This window comes from Oryctolagus cuniculus, chromosome 9 (assembly GCF_964237555.1).
Source record: "Oryctolagus cuniculus chromosome 9, mOryCun1.1, whole genome shotgun sequence".
NCBI lineage: Eukaryota > Metazoa > Chordata > Mammalia > Lagomorpha > Leporidae > Oryctolagus > Oryctolagus cuniculus.
Window position 1 is genome coordinate 239,720 of NC_091440.1, and position 18,923 is coordinate 258,642.

At 59.8% G+C, this 18,923-nt stretch overlaps 1 protein-coding gene across 3 annotated transcripts in view; it reads left to right on the plus strand.

Moving 5' to 3' along the window:
• The window catches only part of RASA3 (RAS p21 protein activator 3), a 121,727-nt gene that overhangs the window by 56,465 nt on the left and 46,339 nt on the right, over window positions 1-18,923 (plus strand). For all 3 annotated transcript variants that reach the window (XM_070048523.1, XM_070048522.1, XM_070048524.1), the window contains 2 exons: window positions 11,354-11,448; window positions 17,316-17,392. Coding sequence is in view for 1 of the 3 variants with exons in the window: in XM_070048522.1 (XP_069904623.1) it covers window positions 11,354-11,448; window positions 17,316-17,392 (172 nt within the window). In the remaining 2 variants the exon portion in view is untranslated. The remainder of the gene's footprint in view (window positions 1-11,353; window positions 11,449-17,315; window positions 17,393-18,923) is intronic.

Sequence of the window (18,923 nt, forward strand, 5' to 3'; positions counted from 1 at the left end):
TCCCTGTGACAGAAGCAGGGAGGGGACACCATGCTGACCAGGTCCCTGTGACAGAAGCAGGGAGGGGACACTGCGCTGACCAGGTCCCTGTGACAGAAGCAGGGAGGGGACACTGCGCTGACCAGGTCCCTGTGACAGAGCAGGGAGGGGACACCATGCTGACCAGGTCCCTGTGACAGAGCAGGGAGGGGACGCCGTGCTGACCAGGTCCCTGTGACAGAGCAGGGAGGGGACGCCGTGCTGACCAGGTCCCTGTGACAGAAGCAGGGAGGGGACACCGTGCTGACCAGGTCCCTGTGACAGAAGCAGGGAGGGGACACCGTGCTGACCAGGTCCCTGTGACAGAAGCAGGGAGGGGACACCGACCAGGTCCCTGTGACAGAAGCAGGGAGGGGACACTGTGCTGACCAGGTCCCTGTGACAGCAGCAGGGAGGGGACACCGTGCTGACCAGGTCCCTGTGACAGAAGCAGGGAGGGGACGCTGTGCTGACCAGGTCCCTGTGACAGAAGCAGGGAGGGGACACCGTGCTGACCAGGTCCCTGTGACAGAAGCAGGGAGGGGACACCATGCTGACCAGGTCCCTGTGACAGCAGCAGGGAGGGGACGCTGTGCTGACCAGGTCCCTGTGACAGAAGCAGGGAGGGGACGCCGTGCTGACCAGGTCCCTGTGACAGAAGCAGGGAGGGGATGCTGCGCTGACCAGGTCCCTGTGACAGCAGCAGGGAGGGGATGCTGTGCTGACCAGGTCCCTGTGACAGAGCAGGGAGGGGACACCGTGCTGACCAGGTCCCTGTGACAGAAGCAGGGAGGGGACACCGTGCTGACCAGGTCCCTGTGACAGAAGCAGGGAGGGGACACCGTGCTGACCAGGTCCCTGTGACAGCAGCAGGGAGGGGACACCATGCTGACCAGGTCCCTGTGACAGAAGCAGGGAGGGGACGCTGTGCTGACCAGGTCCCTGTGACAGAAGCAGGGAGGGGACACCATGCTGACCAGGTCCCTGTGACAGAAGCAGGGAGGGGCACTGCGCTGACCAGGTCCCTGTGACAGAAGCAGGGAGGGGACACTGCGCTGACCAGGTCCCTGTGACAGAGCAGGGAGGGGACACCATGCTGACCAGGTCCCTGTGACAGAGCAGGGAGGGGACGCCGTGCTGACCAGGTCCCTGTGACAGAAGCAGGGAGGGGACGCTGTGCTGACCAGGTCCCTGTGACAGAAGCAGGGAGGGGACACCATGCTGACCAGGTCCCTGTGACAGAAGCAGGGAGGGGACGCCGTGCTGACCAGGTCCCTGTGACAGAGCAGGGAGGGGACGCCGTGCTGACCAGGTCCCTGTGACAGAAGCAGGGAGGGGACGCCGTGCTGACCAGGTCCCTGTGACAGAAGCAGGGAGGGGACACCATGCTGACCAGGTCCCTGTGACAGAAGCAGGGAGGGGACGCCGTGCTGACCAGGTCCCTGTGACAGAGCAGGGAGGGGACGCCGTGCTGACCAGGTCCCTGTGACAGAAGCAGGGAGGGGACACCATGCTGACCAGGTCCCTGTGACAGAAGCAGGGAGGGGACGCCGTGCTGACCAGGTCCCTGTGACAGAAGCAGGGAGGGGACGCCGTGCTGACCAGGTCCCTGTGACAGAGCAGGGAGGGGACGCCGTGCTGACCAGGTCCCTGTGACAGAAGCAGGGAGGGGACACCATGCTGACCAGGTCCCTGTGACAGAAGCAGGGAGGGGACGCCGTGCTGACCAGGTCCCTGTGACAGAAGCAGGGAGGGGACGCTGTGCTGACCAGGTCCCTGTGACAGAAGCAGGGAGGGGACACCATGCTGACCAGGTCCCTGTGACAGAAGCAGGGAGGGGACACCATGCTGACCAGGTCCCTGTGACAGAAGCAGGGAGGGGACACCATGCTGACCAGGTCCCTGTGACAGCAGCAGGGAGGGGACGCTGTGCTGACCAGGTCCCTGTGACAGAAGCAGGGAGGGGACGCCGTGCTGACCAGGTCCCTGTGACAGAAGCAGGGAGGGGACGCCGTGCTGACCAGGTCCCTGTGACAGAGCAGGGAGGGGACACCGTGCTGACCAGGTCCCTGTGACAGAAGCAGGGAGGGGACACCGTGCTGACCAGGTCCCTGTGACAGAAGCAGGGAGGGGACACCGTGCTGACCAGGTCCCTGTGACAGCAGCAGGGAGGGGACACCATGCTGACCAGGTCCCTGTGACAGAAGCAGGGAGGGGACGCTGTGCTGACCAGGTCCCTGTGACAGAAGCAGGGAGGGGACACCGTGCTGACCAGGTCCCTGTGACAGAGCAGGGAGGGGACGCCGTGCTGACCAGGTCCCTGTGACAGAAGCAGGGAGGGGACGCTGCGCTGACCAGGTCCCTGTGACAGAAGCAGGGAGGGGACACCGTGCTGACCAGGTCCCTGTGACAGAAGCAGGGAGGGGACACCGTGCTGACCAGGTCCCTGTGACAGAAGCAGGGAGGGGACACCATGCTGACCAGGTCCCTGTGACAGAAGCAGGGAGGGGACACTGTGCTGACCAGGTCCCTGTGACAGAAGCAGGGAGGGGACACCGTGCTGACCAGGTCCCTGTGACAGAAGCAGGGAGGGGACGCTGCGCTGACCAGGTCCCTGTGACAGAAGCAGGGAGGGGACGCCGTGCTGACCAGGTCCCTGTGACAGAAGCAGGGAGGGGACACCATGCTGACCAGGTCCCTGTGACAGAAGCAGGGAGGGGACGCTGCGCTGACCAGGTCCCTGTGACAGAGCAGCGAGGGGCACTGTCCTGAGCACGTTTTATCTCTGCCCTCACTCTTAGGCATACCTCAGTGGTGGCTTTGCTGAAAACCCAGAGCCTCAAGGCTGCAGGCTCCCAGCTGGCCCTGCTGGGCCGCGGAGGCTATGCTGGCTGAGGGTGCCGTAGCTGGGAGCAGGGCTCCGCGTAGCTCCTGCGAGGGTGGCCGGGCACTAAGATCTTGTGCTTTCTCAGGAACAGCTGGAGAGTCTCGGGTCTCATCATTAGCGGCACATCGTTACTAACTGAAAGCTCAGTGTGGGCCAGACAACTCAGATCTGTGAGGAGCCCGAGACAACGTGTGTGCCCTTGGTTCGAAGCTTTGGGTTGAGGTTGCTGGACCAAAGGCCCTTGCTCTGTAGGGTGCCCTTGGGGGATGGCCAGGCCACGTCGTCCGTCTTGGGAGTCCCTCATCAGAATTGCCCTCCCGCCTTCCTGAGCCAGGCTCTGCGTGTCTGTCCAGCAGCCGTTCCCTAGGCCCCGTGTGCCACTGTGCGCTCACCCTCACCAGCTGGCCGACGGCTGGGCGCTAATTTGCATCGCACCTGTGAACCACGCGTGGCTGCTTGTTGACAGAATCAATGGCTTGAGTGTTGAGAGCAGAGGTGGGGCAGCTTCTTCTCTCCGTGTGCCCTGTGCCCATGCCACCTGGCACAGCCATCCACCTACAGAGCAAGGCACAGCCGGAGTGTCAGCTCTCACCAGCCCATATGCAGGTGCTTTATCTGCGGTCGAAACTCCCTGTCATGGTCGAGCTTGGGCACCGTCTGTCTTGGATTCATCTGCACCCTCAGTGTGTCTGAGCCTTGCTGGAGGGCAGCACCAGGGACTTCTGAAGGCACAGGGTCAGCTCTTGACAGTGCAACTGTTGGTTTTCAGTCAGCCTCAGCGCAACCTGGGGCCACATGGCCTGGACGGGGCTGGCCACAAGACGCATGAGGGCTTCTGTGGCCACGTCCTCTCCCCCCACCCCTTCCCTGGCCTGTGTGCTTCCCCATCAGCACAGGACTCCTGGCATTGACCAGGCTTGGCCCCAGCATCCTGTCCTAACGGTCAGGTCCGGTTCCTCCTCCCAGTGGAGGCCACTGCTGCCCTGGGAGCACCTCTGCTGTTAGGGTATTCCCTGAGTCCTGAAGTCTCTTCTTTGGATGGAAGGGGTCCTCCGGCAGAGTATCTGGGCTACTCTCAGGATTCTGCGGCTCTCTTGAGGGCCAGCGTCTCAGAGAACGTCCCTGGGAGAGTGAGGCCAACTCAAATGCGGAGCCTGTGTCACTTATGCCTTCTGGAAATGTCATCTCCCAGAACTTTGCTCCCACCCTCCCTGACTTCGCGGGGAGTAAGTGGGCGCTGCCCTGATGCCCAGAGTCTGACTTCCCTGCCACCGGTTGAGAGTGATGACGGCTGCTCCATCACACAGGGCACTTCTGTGCCTTGGTGACAAGGGCCCTTGGGACTGGCCTGTCACAGGACTGGGGGCCTGCACGTTTGTTTATGGCAGTCCTGGGGACGGGAAGTGAAATCAACCCTAACAGAAGCTCTTTAGGAAAAGAGTAAGAAGCCAAACTGAAGAAATCAGACTTCTACTAACCTGGCAGAGGCACACGTTTTGCACGTCAGGGGTGCAAAAGACACTGCAGAATGTGTAGAAACAAAGCTTGAGCCGGCGCCCACCTTGCTCGTGTGAGTTTTTGATGGCTGGCCTGTGAGCCAGCATGAGCGCGTGAGTCTCCAGGGGTCTCGGCTGTGAGGGAGGAGCTGCAGTGTCCTGGAGACCAGCACATTCTGAGGAAGGACGGCCCGAGCTTGACCACCTCACCCCACGCCCCTGGGCTGAGCTTGCTTTCCTGTGGGTGCTGCAGCTTCATGGTTCTTTGTGCTCAGACCGCCAGGCCTGACATCCGAGTCAGCGGCGCTGCTTGCCAGACCAACACCACCAGCTGGGCACTGGCCCTGTCCTGAGCAGGCCGTCCTGCGTGCAGAGGGCTGTGCGTGCAGTCTGAAAAGGAACAGCCCTGGCTTCGGAGTGGTGCCTGGGGCGAGCCTGAGCTGAAAGGGAGCGGAGCACAGTTCTCAGAGGCCTTTCACCGTCTTGGCTGGACACGAGGGGAGACCTCTTTCCTAAGATCGTCCGCTGACTTGTGCTGGAAACGGAATGTCATCCCCACGACACCAGTTCCAGGTCAAGGGCTCTTCCTTGGAGTGTTTTCCCAGCTGGGAGCTCCTGTGCCAGGAGATGTTGCTCCACGTACTGTGGTGCTGAAAATAGAAGCCAAGAGGCCAGAAGGGCAGCGGCTGCCACTCGGACCCTGGGCAGTGTCTTTGCAGAGTGCTGGGCGCTGGGGAGGGGAGCTGCGGGAGCGCAGCCGGGGCAGAGCCGTCTGTGCCTGCGTCACACGGCCACTTCTCTGCTTGCCTGGGCCTTGACCTCCGCCCTCAGCCGTTCAGGGGCCATGTTGGGGAGGTTGTGTCGCTGCAGGAAAGGGTGCCCCATCCCGGCCTTAGACACTACCTGCAGCTCCAGCTCACCGGACCCCGGTGCTGTCCCGGTCTCCCCACACGTCGCACCGGTTCTCTGCAGCCTCAGCTAGTGGCGCTGCTCCTCCTGGCTCACGGTCCGTCCAGGTTCCTTGGAGCAGCCCCTCTTCTGTCACCCCCATGCCTCCACCATTTCTTACTTGGGCTGCTGGTTCAGTGGGCCCTGGGCTTGCTCCTCACGTGGCTTTCTGGCCTCCAGCTGTAGCAGGCGGTTGTGGCTGCGTCCTGAGGAGAGTGCTATCTCCTCATTCTGGTCTGACAGCATCCTCAGGCGTCCTCTGATACAGCTACATGCACGTTCTCGGCGGGAAGTTCAAGTCCCAGAAAGAGAGTGCACCCAGGGTGTCAGCGGAAGACTGGGGTGCAGGCGGGACAAGGCCAGCAGCAAGAGGGAGCCCAGGGAAACAGCCGGAGCTGCTGAAAGGGGGTGCAGTGCTCCAGGCAGGGGGAGCTGAGGAAATAAAGACCCTTCCCCAGTGCCCTGCCCTGTCTGCAGCCCCAGGGCCTCATGGGTGAACCCTGAGGGCCCAGGCCCATAGGTCAGACTCCCTGGACAGAACTGGAGGAGAGGGCCAGGGAGTGTGTGCACACGGCCTCCCTACGCCCGGGAGGTACCCCCAAGTGCTGTGCTGGAGGATCAGGGACCTCTCTGGAGCCAAGGACCTGACTGGGGCGCTGTCCTCAGCGTCTCTGAGGTGCAGTGGGCGTGCTGGACACAGACACCGTTGTCCCTGTGCCAGAGCCGCGGCACCCAGAGGGCTGGTTGGAAGCCCAGAGCAGCCTTCCAGCATTGGTGGGTGTGACCGGAGCAGGCGTGTTTGGGCGCTGCTGCTTGGTGGGTGGAATTCGATTCCGTGGCCCCTGGGCCTCTCATTCTGTTCTGATCTAGACTCTAGGGCACTTCCAGGTGGGGTAGGTGTGAGGTAGATTCCTGGGCTCCTCCTCTCCCTCGCTAGGGGACACTCACACACTCCTCCCACCGTCTGGAGACCTGTATCCTTTTGTTCATAAATCAGGTTTATTGGCCGGTGCCACGGCTCAATAGGCTAATCCTCTGCCTGCGGCGCTGGCACCCTAGGTTCTAGTCCCGGTCGGGGCGCCGGATTCTGTCCTGGCTGCTCCTCTTCCAGGCCAGCTCTCTGCTGTGGCCCGGGAGTGCAGTGGAGGATGGCCCAAGTGCTGGGCCCTGCACCCGCATGGGCAACCAGGAGAAGCACCTGGCTCCTAACTTCAGCCGCAGCGACCATTGGGGGGTGAACCAACAGAAAAAGGAAAACCTTTTTCTCTGTCTCTCTCTCACTGTCCACTCTGCCTGTCAAAAAAAAAAAAAAAAAAAAAAAAGGTTTATTGAGGTGTAAGTTACATATGTAAAATTCCCTTTAAAATGTTTCTTAGAGAGAGAAAGGAAAGAGTGCAGCTGGTTCACTGCCCAGATGCCTGCAACAGTGGGGGGACCAGTTGAGAGCTGGGATCTTGATCCAGGTCTGACACGCGGCGGCATCCGGCCGTCACCCTGTGAGTGTTTGGGTTGATTCTGACCATTCTCGTGTGGGCCTTCTGCCTGGTGGATGCCCAGGGTCAGGCCCAAAAGGCTGTGTGTGTGGGTGCAGCCGTCACCCTCACTAGCATGTACTGGTGTCTGTTTTTATTTTTTGATTAATTCTTGCCATTCTAGGGGGTGGTGTCTCTCTGTGTTGCTTGCTGCATTTCCACCTGAGGGACAGGGAAGCTTATTCTTGTCCTGTCTGGGGACAGGGCCCAAGCCCTTTGTCCTTTCTGGTGGGGACTGAGGCTTCCGCATCCTCTCTGGATTCCAAAACGCTTTCTTCCAGTCTGTTGTAGCCTCTTGCTCTTTGGCCTTTGATGCAGTTGCACTCGTCAGACTTCTTTCCTGGTTTGTGCTTTGGTGTCGTGTCAGAGGCCATGCAGGTTCCCGCCCTCTGTCCCTGTCGGCGTCGACGTCTCTGATCCCTTCAAGGGAATGTTTCTGTTCCAGGGCACAGGGCCTCGTGCAGGTTTTCCTTGAACATGTCTGTCTGTCCCAGCCCACGTGCAGGCCTCTTTCTGTCCCCTGCATCTGCTGTGTGGGTTGTGAGTCCTTCGCCCCGGCCTGTCGGGGAAGACCTCCAGCGTGGCCCTTTCCTGGAGTGAGTTTGCTGTTTGAGGCTTTTGGACTACCACGTCTTAATCAGCTTCTTGTTTCCAGAATATCCTCCCAGGAGTCAGGAGTGGGGCTGCCTGGCGTGGGGACTGACTGGGGGAGGGAATTAACTAATGCACGGAGCCCTCAGCCCCCGGCCTGCCCTGTCGCCACGCACTTACACCTACCCTGTCACCAGGCACTCTGCCCGCCCTGTCACCATGCACTCTGCCCGCCCTGTCGCTGCACACTCATGCCTGCCCTGTCGCCATGCACTCTGCCCGCCCTGTCACCATGCACTCTGCCCGCCCTGTCGCCACGCACTCTGCCCGCCCTGTCACCACGCACTCTGCCCGCCCTGTCACCACGCACTCTGCCCGCCCTGTCACCAGGCACTCACACCTGCCCTGTCGCCACACACTCTGCCCGCCCTGTCACCACGCACTCTGCCCGCCCTGTCACCACGCACTCTGCCCGCCCTGTCGCCACGCACTCTGCCCGCCCTGTCACCATGCACTCACACCCGCCCTGTCACCATGCACTCACACCTGCCCTGTCACCACACACTCACACCTGCCCTGTCACCACGCACTCACACCTGCTTTGTCACCATGCACTCACACCTGCCCTGTCGCCATGCACTCTGCCCTCCCTGTCACCATGCACTCACGCCTGCCCTGTCACCATGCACTCTGCCCTCCCTGTCACCATGCACTCTGCCCGCTCTGTCACCATGCACTCACACCTGCCCTGTCACCACGCACTCACACCTGCTTTGTCACCATGCACTCTACCCGCCCTGTCGCCACGCACTCACACCTGCCCTGTCACCATGCACTCTGCCCGCCCTGTCACCATGCACTCTGCCCGCCCTGTCGCTGCACACTCACACCTGCCCTGTCACTGAGCACTCTGCCCGCCCTGTCACCACACACTCACACCTGCCCTGTCACCATGCACTCTGCCCGCCCTGTCACCATGCACTCTGCCTGCCCTGTCGCTGCACACTCACACCTGCCCTGTCACCGCGCACTCACACCTGCCCTGTCACCACACACTCACACCTGCCCTGTCACCACGCACTCTGCCCGTCCTGTCGCCATGCACTCTGCCCGCTCTGTCGCCATGCACTCACACCTGCCCTGTCACCGCGCACTCACACCTGCCCTGTCACCGCGCACTCACACCTGCCCTGTCACTGAGCACTCACACCTGCCCTGTCGCCATGCACTCTGCCCGCCCTGTCGCTGCACACTCACGCCTGCCCTGTCACCATGCACTCACACCTGCCCTGTCACCGCGCACTCACGCCTGCCCTGTCGCTGCACACTCTGCCCGCCCTGTCACCATGCACTCTGCCCGCCCTGTCACTGAGCACTCACACCTGCTGTGTCACTGCGCACTCACACCTGCCCTGTCACTGCACACTCTGCCCGTCCTGTCACCGCGCACTCACACCTGCCCTGTCGCCGCGCACTCTGTCTGCTCTGTCACTGAGCACTCTGCCCGTCCTGTCGCCGCACACTCATGCCTGCCCTGTCGCCGCGCACTCACACCTGCCCTGTCGCCGCACACTCATGCCTGCCCTGTCACCACACACTCACACCTGCCCTGTCACCACCCACTCTGTCTGCTCTGTCACTGAGCACTCTGCCCGTCCTGTCGCCGCACACTCACACCTGCCCTGTCACCACACACTCACACCTGCCCTGTCACCACGCACTCTGCCCGTCCTGTTGCCATGCACTCACACCTGCCCTGTCACCGCGCACTCACACCTGCCCTGTCACTGAGGACTCTGCCCGTCCTGTCACCACGCACTCTGCCCGTCCTGTCGCCATGCACTCACACCTGCCCTGTCACCATGCACTCACACCTGCCCTGTCACCACCCACTCTGTCTGCTCTGTCACTGAGCACTCTGCCCGTCCTGTCGCCGCACACTCACACCTGCCCTGTCACCACACACTCACACCTGCCCTGTCACCACGCACTCTGCCCGTCCTGTCGCCATGCACTCACACCTGCCCTGTCACCGCGCACTCACACCTGCCCTGTCACTGAGCACTCTGCCCGTCCTGTCACTGAGCACTCACACCTGCCCTGTCACTGAGCACTCACACCTGCCCTGTCACCAGGCACTCACACCTGCCCTGTCACCGAGCACTCACACCTGCCCTGTCACTGAGCACTCACACCTGCCCTGTCACCGCGCACTCACACCTGCCCTGTCGCTGCACACTCTGCCCGTCCTGTCACCGCACACTCACGCCTGCCCTGTCACCGCGTACTCTGCCCGCCCTGTCACCATGCACTCACACCTGCCCTGCGCCACAGTTGGGGTGTTCATGTGTTTGGCAGGGGTAAGGAAATGTGGTCCCATGTGTTTTGAAGGAGCAGGAAGGGATTTTAAGTTGCACCCCAAAGCCGTGAGCACAGAGCTGGATTCTGCGGACAGCCCTGCCTTTGCTTCCATTTCCGCTTTCACTGTCAATGCTTCTGCTACGAATGGAATTCGTTTTTACATATTGACGTCGTGTCCTGTGGCTTCGGTTCTCTTTGCATTTCTTGTAGATTCAGGGTGGTGACATGTGTCCTCCCGTTTCATGCCATTGTCCTGTCCTAGCCTCACCCTTGGCTGCATATGAGGAGACGGGGCAGGCTCAGGATCCTGTGATGCCTTGTTTGTCACCATGTCTTCCCTCTGCTAACTGGCTCCCACATTCAGTGCTACCTGGCTTGCTTCTCTTTTCTGTAAGACATATTTATTTATTTGAAAGTCAGAGTTACAGAGAGAAAGGGAGAGAGACAGAGATCTTCCATCTGCTGGTTCACTCCCCAGAAGGCTGCAGTGGCTGGGGCTCTGGCCAGGCCAAAGATAGGAGCTTCATTTGGGTCTTCCAACTGTGTGCAGGGGCCCAGACACTCAGGCCGTCCTCTACTGCTCTCCCAGGCCATTAGCAGGGAGCTGGATTGGAAGTGGAGCAGCTGGGACACCACCTGGCGACCATATGGGATACTGGTGTTGCAGGCAGTGTTTTTACCTACTAGTGCATAGTGCTGGCCCCTGCTGCCCTCTTCTGAGATAGCCCCGACAGGCATCACACCCACAGGAGAAAGTAACAAATGGGAAAATCCAGGCAGCACCATCACAGCCCCGATGAGAACTCGAGGCCCAGGCTGGATCAGGAAGTCTCCTGGTGTCACTGGTGTCTCTGGTGAGAACAAGGTCTGTCCTCCTCCATCCCCACCAGGTGCCTATTCACTCTGGACCCACATGCCAAGGAGGGAGGAGGTGGCTTGTCCTGGTGCCCACAGGAACACACGTGCACCTGCACACGTGTGTGCACATGCCCATGCACACACTGTGTAGGCTGAAGAGACATGCACTCGTGTGTTCTGAGCTGAGCTCGTGTGAGCACATGTCAGGGGACATGTGGCTGTGCGGATGACCTTGTGGTGCACAGCAGCTGTGACCACGCCTGCCCTCAGGGTTCACCCCCATCCCTTGTCCGCCTGGGTCTTGAGCACTGTGCTGTGTGGGCACCTGGTGGAGCCCTCATCCTTCCCCAGTGCTCTGGCCGCAGTGCCTCAGGGGACGCCGGGGCGGGGACAGGAGAGCATCCAGCTGTGCCTCCCAGCCGGGAACTGGCAGGTTGGTGACTGCAGTTCCAGGAAAGGTGGTGAGCTGTGCTTTGCAAAGGCTGTGGCGTCTGGGCCATCACAGTGAAGTCTGCATGCGTCGGGTTCCCTGGGTAAACGTGGGGTGGCTGCCCTGGCCAGCCCTGCCCCTGGGCACCTACTCTGAGCATCTGGACACCGCTGCAAGGGGGCAGGGGCAGGGGCCGCTCTCTCTGAAGGGCCCTCCACCTTGTGTGTTGCAGGGAAAGTGGCCATCCAGAAGGAGGACCTGCAGAAGTACCACAACAGGGACACGTGGTTCCAGCTGCAGCACGTGGACGCTGACTCAGAAGTGCAGGTGAGAGCCCGGCAGCGCTGTAGACCAGGGTGCGCACTGCACAGATGCCACTGTGACGCAAGATGAGGTGTGGGCTCTTGGCCCTCACTGGGAGATCTCACTGGGAGAAAAACTAGTGTAGATGCAGTATTTTGTACTCAGAAGTGTGCTGCTGTGTTGATCTGGACCTGTGCTGCTCTGTACTCGGAGGTCTATGTGGCCGTGTTGTTCTGTATGCAGAGGGGTACACGGCCATGTTGACCTGTGTGTGAGGTGTACGTGGCCGTGTTGACCTGTGTGTGAGGTGTACACAGCTGTGTTGATCTGTGGTCAGAGCTGTACACGGCCGTGTTAACCTGTGTGTGAGGTGTACATGGCCGTGTTGACCTGTGTGTGAGGTGTACACGGCTGTGTTGATCTGTAGTCAGAGCTGTACGCGGCCGTGTTGATCTGTGGTCAGAGCTGTACACGGCCATGTTGATCTGTGGTCAGAGGTGTGTGCAGCCATGTTGATCTGTGGTCAGAGCTATACACGGCCATGTTGATCTGTGTGTGAGGTGTACATAGCTGTGTTGATCTGTGGTCAGAGCTGTACACGGCCGTGTTGATCTGTGTGTGAGGTGTGCACGGCTGTGTTGATCTGTGGTGAGAGCTGTACGTAGCTGTGTTGATCTGTGGTCAGAGGTGTACATGGCCATGTTGATCTATGGTCAGAGGTGTGTGCGGCCATGTTGATCTGTGGTCAGAGCTGTACACGGCTGTGTTGACTGTATGAGGTGTATGTGGCCGCGTTGATCTGTGTGTGAGCTGTACACAGCTGTGTTGACTGTGTGTGAGCTGTACACAGCTGTGTTGATCTGTGGTCAGAGCTGTACACAGCTGTGTTGATCTGTGGTCAGAGCTGTTCACAGCTGTGTTGATCTGTGGTCAGAGCTGTACACGGCTGTGTTGACCTGTGTGTGAGGTGTACGTGGCCGTGTTGATCTGTGTGTGAGCTGTACACAGCTGTGTTGACTGTGTGTGAGGTGTACACAGCTGTGTTGATCTTTGGTGAGAGCTGTACACGGCCGTGTTGATCTGTGGTCAGAGGTGTGTGCAGCCATGTTGATCTGTGGTCAGAGCTGTACACGGCCATGTTGATCTGTGGTCAGAGGTGTACGTGGCCTTGTTGATCTGTGGTCAGAGGTGTACGTGGCCGTGTTGATCTGTGGTCAGAGGTGTGTGCAGCCATGTTGATCTGTGGTCAGAGGTGAGCATTGCCATGTGTATTGTGTGTCCTCCCTTGGTCTTCATCATTGTTGATCGTGTGTGATTGGAACAGCCTTATAGTGAGCATAGAGGGAAATGGAAGCTGGGAGAAGGTGAGGCCCCGGGGCCAGCACGGATCTCCAACCTCCAGCCTCTCACTGCCTCTGGAGGCCCTTGGCTGTTGAGGCAGAGCAGGATCTGAGCTGCACAGACTGCTGTGGGTTCCTGGGCTCACTGCCTATACAACATGCTCACTGGGCCTGGACCCTTGTCTGTCACCTCAGCTCCCTGGGCAGGACCTGGTGCCCCAGACCTTGCAGGCCCTCTCCTCCCCATGTAGCTGCCCTCAGCCAGCACCTAGGTAGGGGCATGGTGGGCCACTTCCCAGAGCCCAGACCGCCGGTTTCCTCGGTGGGGAGCAGTATACGGGGCCTGGTTTCTTCTATGGGGAGCAGCATACACAGGCCCTGGTTTCTTCCATGGGGAGCAGCGTACAGGGGACCTGGTTTCTTCCGTGGGGAGCAGCGTACAGGAGGCCTGGTGTCAGGGACAGGGCACCTTCCCCAGCTGCCCTTTGCTGTCCCCCAGAACTAGTCCTGGATTCTGTTTCCTGAACATCGTCTAGAACCAGGGCCCGGACACGTCAATCTTGCTGAGAATTTAAAGAACCTGGGAGACAGGTGTGGGCTGGGCTCTTTCCCTCCCCCAAGCTGGTTCCCTTTCTGCTGTCATCTTGGAAGGCCTGGGTCCCAGAGCAGAGTGTGCAGCCCCCAGGCCTGCACACAACCAGCCTGGGACCCTCCTGTGTGGGCAAGGATTCCTTGTGTTGCAGCAGTTTTGTGTTCGCAGGAGGAGCAGGGAGGGTGGAGCTGGGCCGCCCAGGCCTGGAGTCTCCGACCCACCCTTACAGCAGGGAGTGGGCAGGCTGCCTGTGGTCAGTGGCCTTGGTTTCTGATGTCAGGGGCTTGTGTCTCTGTTTGTGGTCAGCATGACCTTTTCAGAGAACCTGCTTCTGGGTTTGATTTACCCTATTAATTTCCTGTTTCCAATTTCATTGATTTTTGACCAGTTTTTATTATTCCTTGTCTTGCTTATTTTGGATATAATGTGCTCTTTTTCTGGTTTCCCAAGCTAGATGTTTAGGTTGTGGCTGTCAGTCCAGCTGCTCTGTAAACGTCTCGATGTCATCGTTCACCTTACTAAGAGCAGAAGACCCATCAAATGAGAGTTCCCATCTTAGACCAAAACAGATGCAAGGACACTTACCCATCCTCCATGCGTCCTGGGCTGATGGTGGGCGTGGGTGGGAAGGGGGTCCTGAGTTGTGTAGAGGCCACCAGCAGCTGCCTGTCTAAGCCCCTCACAGGCAGGAGAGCCCAGGGCTTGGTTTCTTCCAAGGGAACCTGGAGTTCTTGGAGCTGGGCAGACAGATGGGTCCACAACTTGGGGCAGGGGCCACGTGTGTGCTGGAGAGCAGGTGGGGCTCCTGGTCTGGGCTGTTTGTGCCAAGGCAGTGTTGCTTGCCAGTGAGAGGCACTGCTGAAACCTGGGCCATGGCTGTGCGTCCATATGACTGGCAGACTGGCGTGAGCGTCTGATCTGCAGGTTTATGAGAGTGCTTTCTGGGGGAGAGGGGTTGTCTGGGGATGGCACAGCTTTGTTCTGTTCGTCCCGCACCAGCACTGGAGACCATGCAGATCCTGGTGGCATAAGCCCTGCTGGTGAGGAGCGACTGTCCCCAGTGATAGGAGCCCCTAGCCAGGACCTAGCACGGCTGTTGGAGACGCAGGAGGCAGGCAGGAAATCCAGTCTCCCTGGCACTTCCATAGCTTTGCAGAAGCTGGTGGCTCTGGATGGCCTTGTGGGTCTTACTGGTGACGTCAGAGAAACACACCCTGCTTTTTTGGTCTGTGTGTGTGTGTGTGGTTTTTTTAAAAAGTCTAATTTAAAGGCAGAATGACACAGAGAGATCTCCATCCACTGGTTCACCCCCAAATGGCCTAAATGATCAGGGATGAGTGAGACTGAAGCCAGGAGCCAGGAGCTCGCTCCGGTCTCTCATGTGGTTGCAGGGACCCAAGCACTTGGGCTGTCCTCCGCTGCCTTCCCGGGCGCGTTAGCAGGGAGCTGGATCAGAAGCAAGCAGCCTGGCTCAGCCCAGTGCTCTGAAACAGCGTGCCAGGGGAGGCCTCAGCTTTAGGGTGTGACTGAGCCTCTGATCTGATTGAATTTCAAGGACGTATCTGCCTCAGGATGGCAGTGCCAACGGTGCCGAGCATGGTTTACGAAGCATTACTCTCTGGCCACACTCAGTACGGGCAGCCACAGACCTGCCCATGGAATCATTCTTGGCCACCACCGCCTTGGGCCTCCCTCAGTCCCTGGGCCTCGAGCACTAGCTGTAGGGGCCGGTGTGCCACAGGGAGCCATGGCCACTGCTGTGTGGGCTGTGCGTGCCCTGTAGTTTTGTGCCTGGAGTTCAGGGCCAGAGATGTCACAAGGACTCCACAGATACTTCTCAGGTCATGGGGTGGTTGGGGGTGGCCCTCCGGGGTCTGCAAGAGACAGGCCATTTGTTCCTCTAACGAGTGCCTGCCTGGAGTTCAGGCCGCCCCACAGTGAGGGGGAGTCCCCGGCGTGGCCGGCAGGGAGTGGCCCTGGCCCAGCCCAGCAGGTCTCTGCAGTTCTTGAGCTGAGTGTGGCTAGTGTCAGGAAAGCATCCAGTGCGGACTCCTGGGGCAGGCAGGGCTGGTGCAGTGGCCATCAAGTCCAAGCTTGGTGACCCCTTTGCTCCTCCCCTGGTCCTGCCAGAGCAGGTTGGCCTTGCTGCGAGAGAGAGGCCGGCAGGGCAGGAGGTGCCTTGCTCTAGTGAGAGCAGCTGTGTGGGGCTGGGGGCTGCCGTACCCCCCCACACTAGCCTCCGGCACCTGCAGCATCAGCATCAGACCCTGTGGCCTACTCATTTTCTGAGGAAGGGGCTGTTTCCTTTGCTCCAGGGCTCAGCTCTGAGCTCGGAACGTTCCCCCAGCTGGCCTCTGTGTTCGAGGGGTACCAGTGATGCCGTCCTCCAGATCCTGTCATGACACAGACACCCAGAGCCCCTGCCGTACGTGCTGTGCACTTCCATAGGGTCCAGCCCAGGCCTGGGGTCCAGGCCGGAATATGGCAGGTGCCTCTTGAAACTGCGTGGCTACTGGGCTGGACGCGGGGAGCCGGTCAGTTAGAGCAGGATTTGTGTAGGCCCTGTGGCGCTCCTGTGTGGGAAGGTGCAGCGGCTCAGAGCTGAGCCCCAGCCGAAGGCACCGAGGCCTGTGGCTGCTCTGTTCTCCCTCCCAGCTGTGTCCTGGGCTCTTCTGAGAGAAGGCAGCATGTATAGGACCCCCCCACACCACCACACACACACACATACACTGCAGATACTGGTGATTTACATTAGAAAAGACTTTGTAGAGTGTCCAGTTCAGCCTGGCTTTCTAGTTAAAAGCCGTTTCCCATTGTACACACATAGGGCACACCTGGTGTCATATCCCACTGTGGTTATTAGTAACTGACTCCTTCATTTCCTGCCCCACCTCCTGCCAGCCTCCAGGATAGATTTGTCCAACCCTCCACACTCTTGAGTTCTCCAGGCCAGCGTGGCCACCAGTGGCCCCGCCACAAATGTGGTGGACCTCCAGGCCAGTGTGACCACACGTGAACATGGCATGCATGCAGTGGACCTCCAAGTCAGTGTGAACATGTGTGACATGGCACACAGTGGACATCCAGGCCAGCATGAACACGTGTGACATGGCACACCCAGTAGACATCCAGGCCAGTGTGAACACGTGTGACATGGCACACACAGTGAACCTCCAGGGCAGTGTGACCACATGTGAACATGGCATGCATGCAGTGGACATCCAGGCCAGTGTGAACACATGTGACATGGCACACATGCAGTGAACATCCAGGCCAGGGTGAACATGTGTGACATGGCACACATGCAGTGGACCTCCAGGCCAGTGTGAACATGTGTGAACATGTGTGGCCACATGTGACCACAGCACACACTCAGTAAATCTGTGCACCAAAACGGCCCCATGAAGGCTGACAGCCTGTGAATCTTCAGGCTGGTGTGGCCATGTGCCAGTGCACACAGATTGGGTCACCAGGCCAGGGTTGCAGCTCCGCCCCATCCACTCCCCTTCTTCTAGAAGCATCCATGCACGAGGAGTGGGACTCTGAGACCCCCTGTCCTCACTGGAGTAGATCTGAATGTGGGAGTGCAAGGACCCTCCTAGGGAGCCCCCCCTTCATGCCATGCCACCTGGAGATCCCAGGCCCCTGTTCACAGGGCCTGGGTGTGTAGACAGCACGTGTGTGCTACTAGAGCACGTGGCACACCAGGGCTGCCGTGTGTCTAGTGATGTTTCTCGTGCTCTGGGCCCCTCGCCTCTGGCACCAGACCTGCCTTCGACAGACCTGGGACCTGTGGGCCAGGGTTGATGTCTGGTGGGCTGGCCATGTGGTCACCTGTGGGGTTAGGTGCAGCTTCTTAGTGCCTTTGCCCACTCAGCTCTCCCCGCAGGCTGTGTCCTGGTGGTGGTAGACAGCAGTCCTGCGTCCCCTTGGTGACACTCTGTCCTTGTGCCTTGCAGGGCAAGGTCCACCTGGATCTGCGGCTGAGTGAGGTTATCACAGACACAGGCGTCGTCTGCCACAAGCTTGCTGCACGGTAAGACACAGCCAGGTCCCATGCACTCTGCAGAATGCACCTGGCTTCTAGAAGAGTGGCTGGCTACTCCCTGACAAACCTGCCGGAGCTCCACACCCAGCAACTCCCTGGTGACCTTGTCTTTGGGTCTTCAAGCCCTCAGCAAAGCAGATGCTGGTCAGAGGCAGGGTGTCTGCAGACACCAGCACCTGGTGCGACCCTTCCCTTGTCAGAAATGAGGGGACAGCAGGGGTCAGACAGCAGGAACACAGCCCCTCCACAGGCAGAGCTGTCCAGCCGTGGTGCCTGGTGGGTGTGGTGGGTGTGTGTACCTGCCAGCAGGCTCAGCATCTCACAGTGTGGCCCTTGAGACTGTCTGTATGAGGCTGTGCACCCCTGGGATACACTCGCACACATGCCATTTGCACACGAGGCTGTGTACCATATGTCCACACGCCACTTACACACGACTGTGTACCCAGGGATGCACACATGCACATACCACTTACATGCAAGGCTGTGTACCACACATGAACACACCACTTACACAAGACTGTGCACACCAGGAGGTACATAGGCACACACCACTTACACACATGTGTGCACCCAGGGATGCACACATGCACAAGCTACTTAGATGTGAGGCTGTGCACCCTCAGGATACACACGGGCACACACCACTTACCACCGTACCCCCGGGATGCACACACCACTTACACACATGTGTGCACGCAGGGATGCGCTCACCACTTAGGCACAAGACGGTGCACCCCCAGGATGTGCACGTGCACATGCCCTACACAAGACTCTGGACCGGGACCCCTGTGATTTCTCAGACAGGCAAGCCTGCCTGCCTCTGTCGCCCCACGTCTTTCCTCCACTCCCCTTTATTTCTTCGTGGTAGGGGTCCTGCTCTGAAGCAGGAGCACTGGCCCTGCCCCCACTGCCTAATCCTCAGCACCACGCAGCCTTGTGGTTCCGTTGTGTATTTTGTGCAGATTCTGGAGGCCAAGGACCCGATCTGGTTCTCACTGCTATGTCCACTTGCCCAGCCCACGTGGCCAGAGTGTGAATCCCAGCTTTGGGAGGGGGCTCCAGAGAAGCTGCGCCCAGTCACCCTGCCCAGATCTGCTCTGGCGGTGCCCTGTCGTTGAGGAGGGGTCCCACAGTCCTTGTGACCTGGGTACTGGCCTTGCAGAAGCCAGGGGTGCCCGCATGCATGTCTTTGACACGGACTATGGCCCTGGGGTTGGCTCTGCTCCTCAGCGACCCTCAAGTGCCAGCACTGGCCCAGCTCGGCAGGAACCAGTACTCCCCGTACTCCCTCTCCTGCAGGTGAAGAGCCAGGGCCTGCCTGGTGCAGCCTCAGAGGTGCTGCCTGCTTCCCTCCTGGCTCCCTGCAGTGGCCTGTGCACCATGGCAGTTGGGGTGCGGGCTGGGGCCCCTCACTTTGGTGACCAGGGGCCCTGGCAGCCTCCTCTGAGCCCGACCCCGACAGCAACAGGGGTGTGAGGGAGAGGGAAAGAGCGGGGATCCCCCGGTCACATAGGCG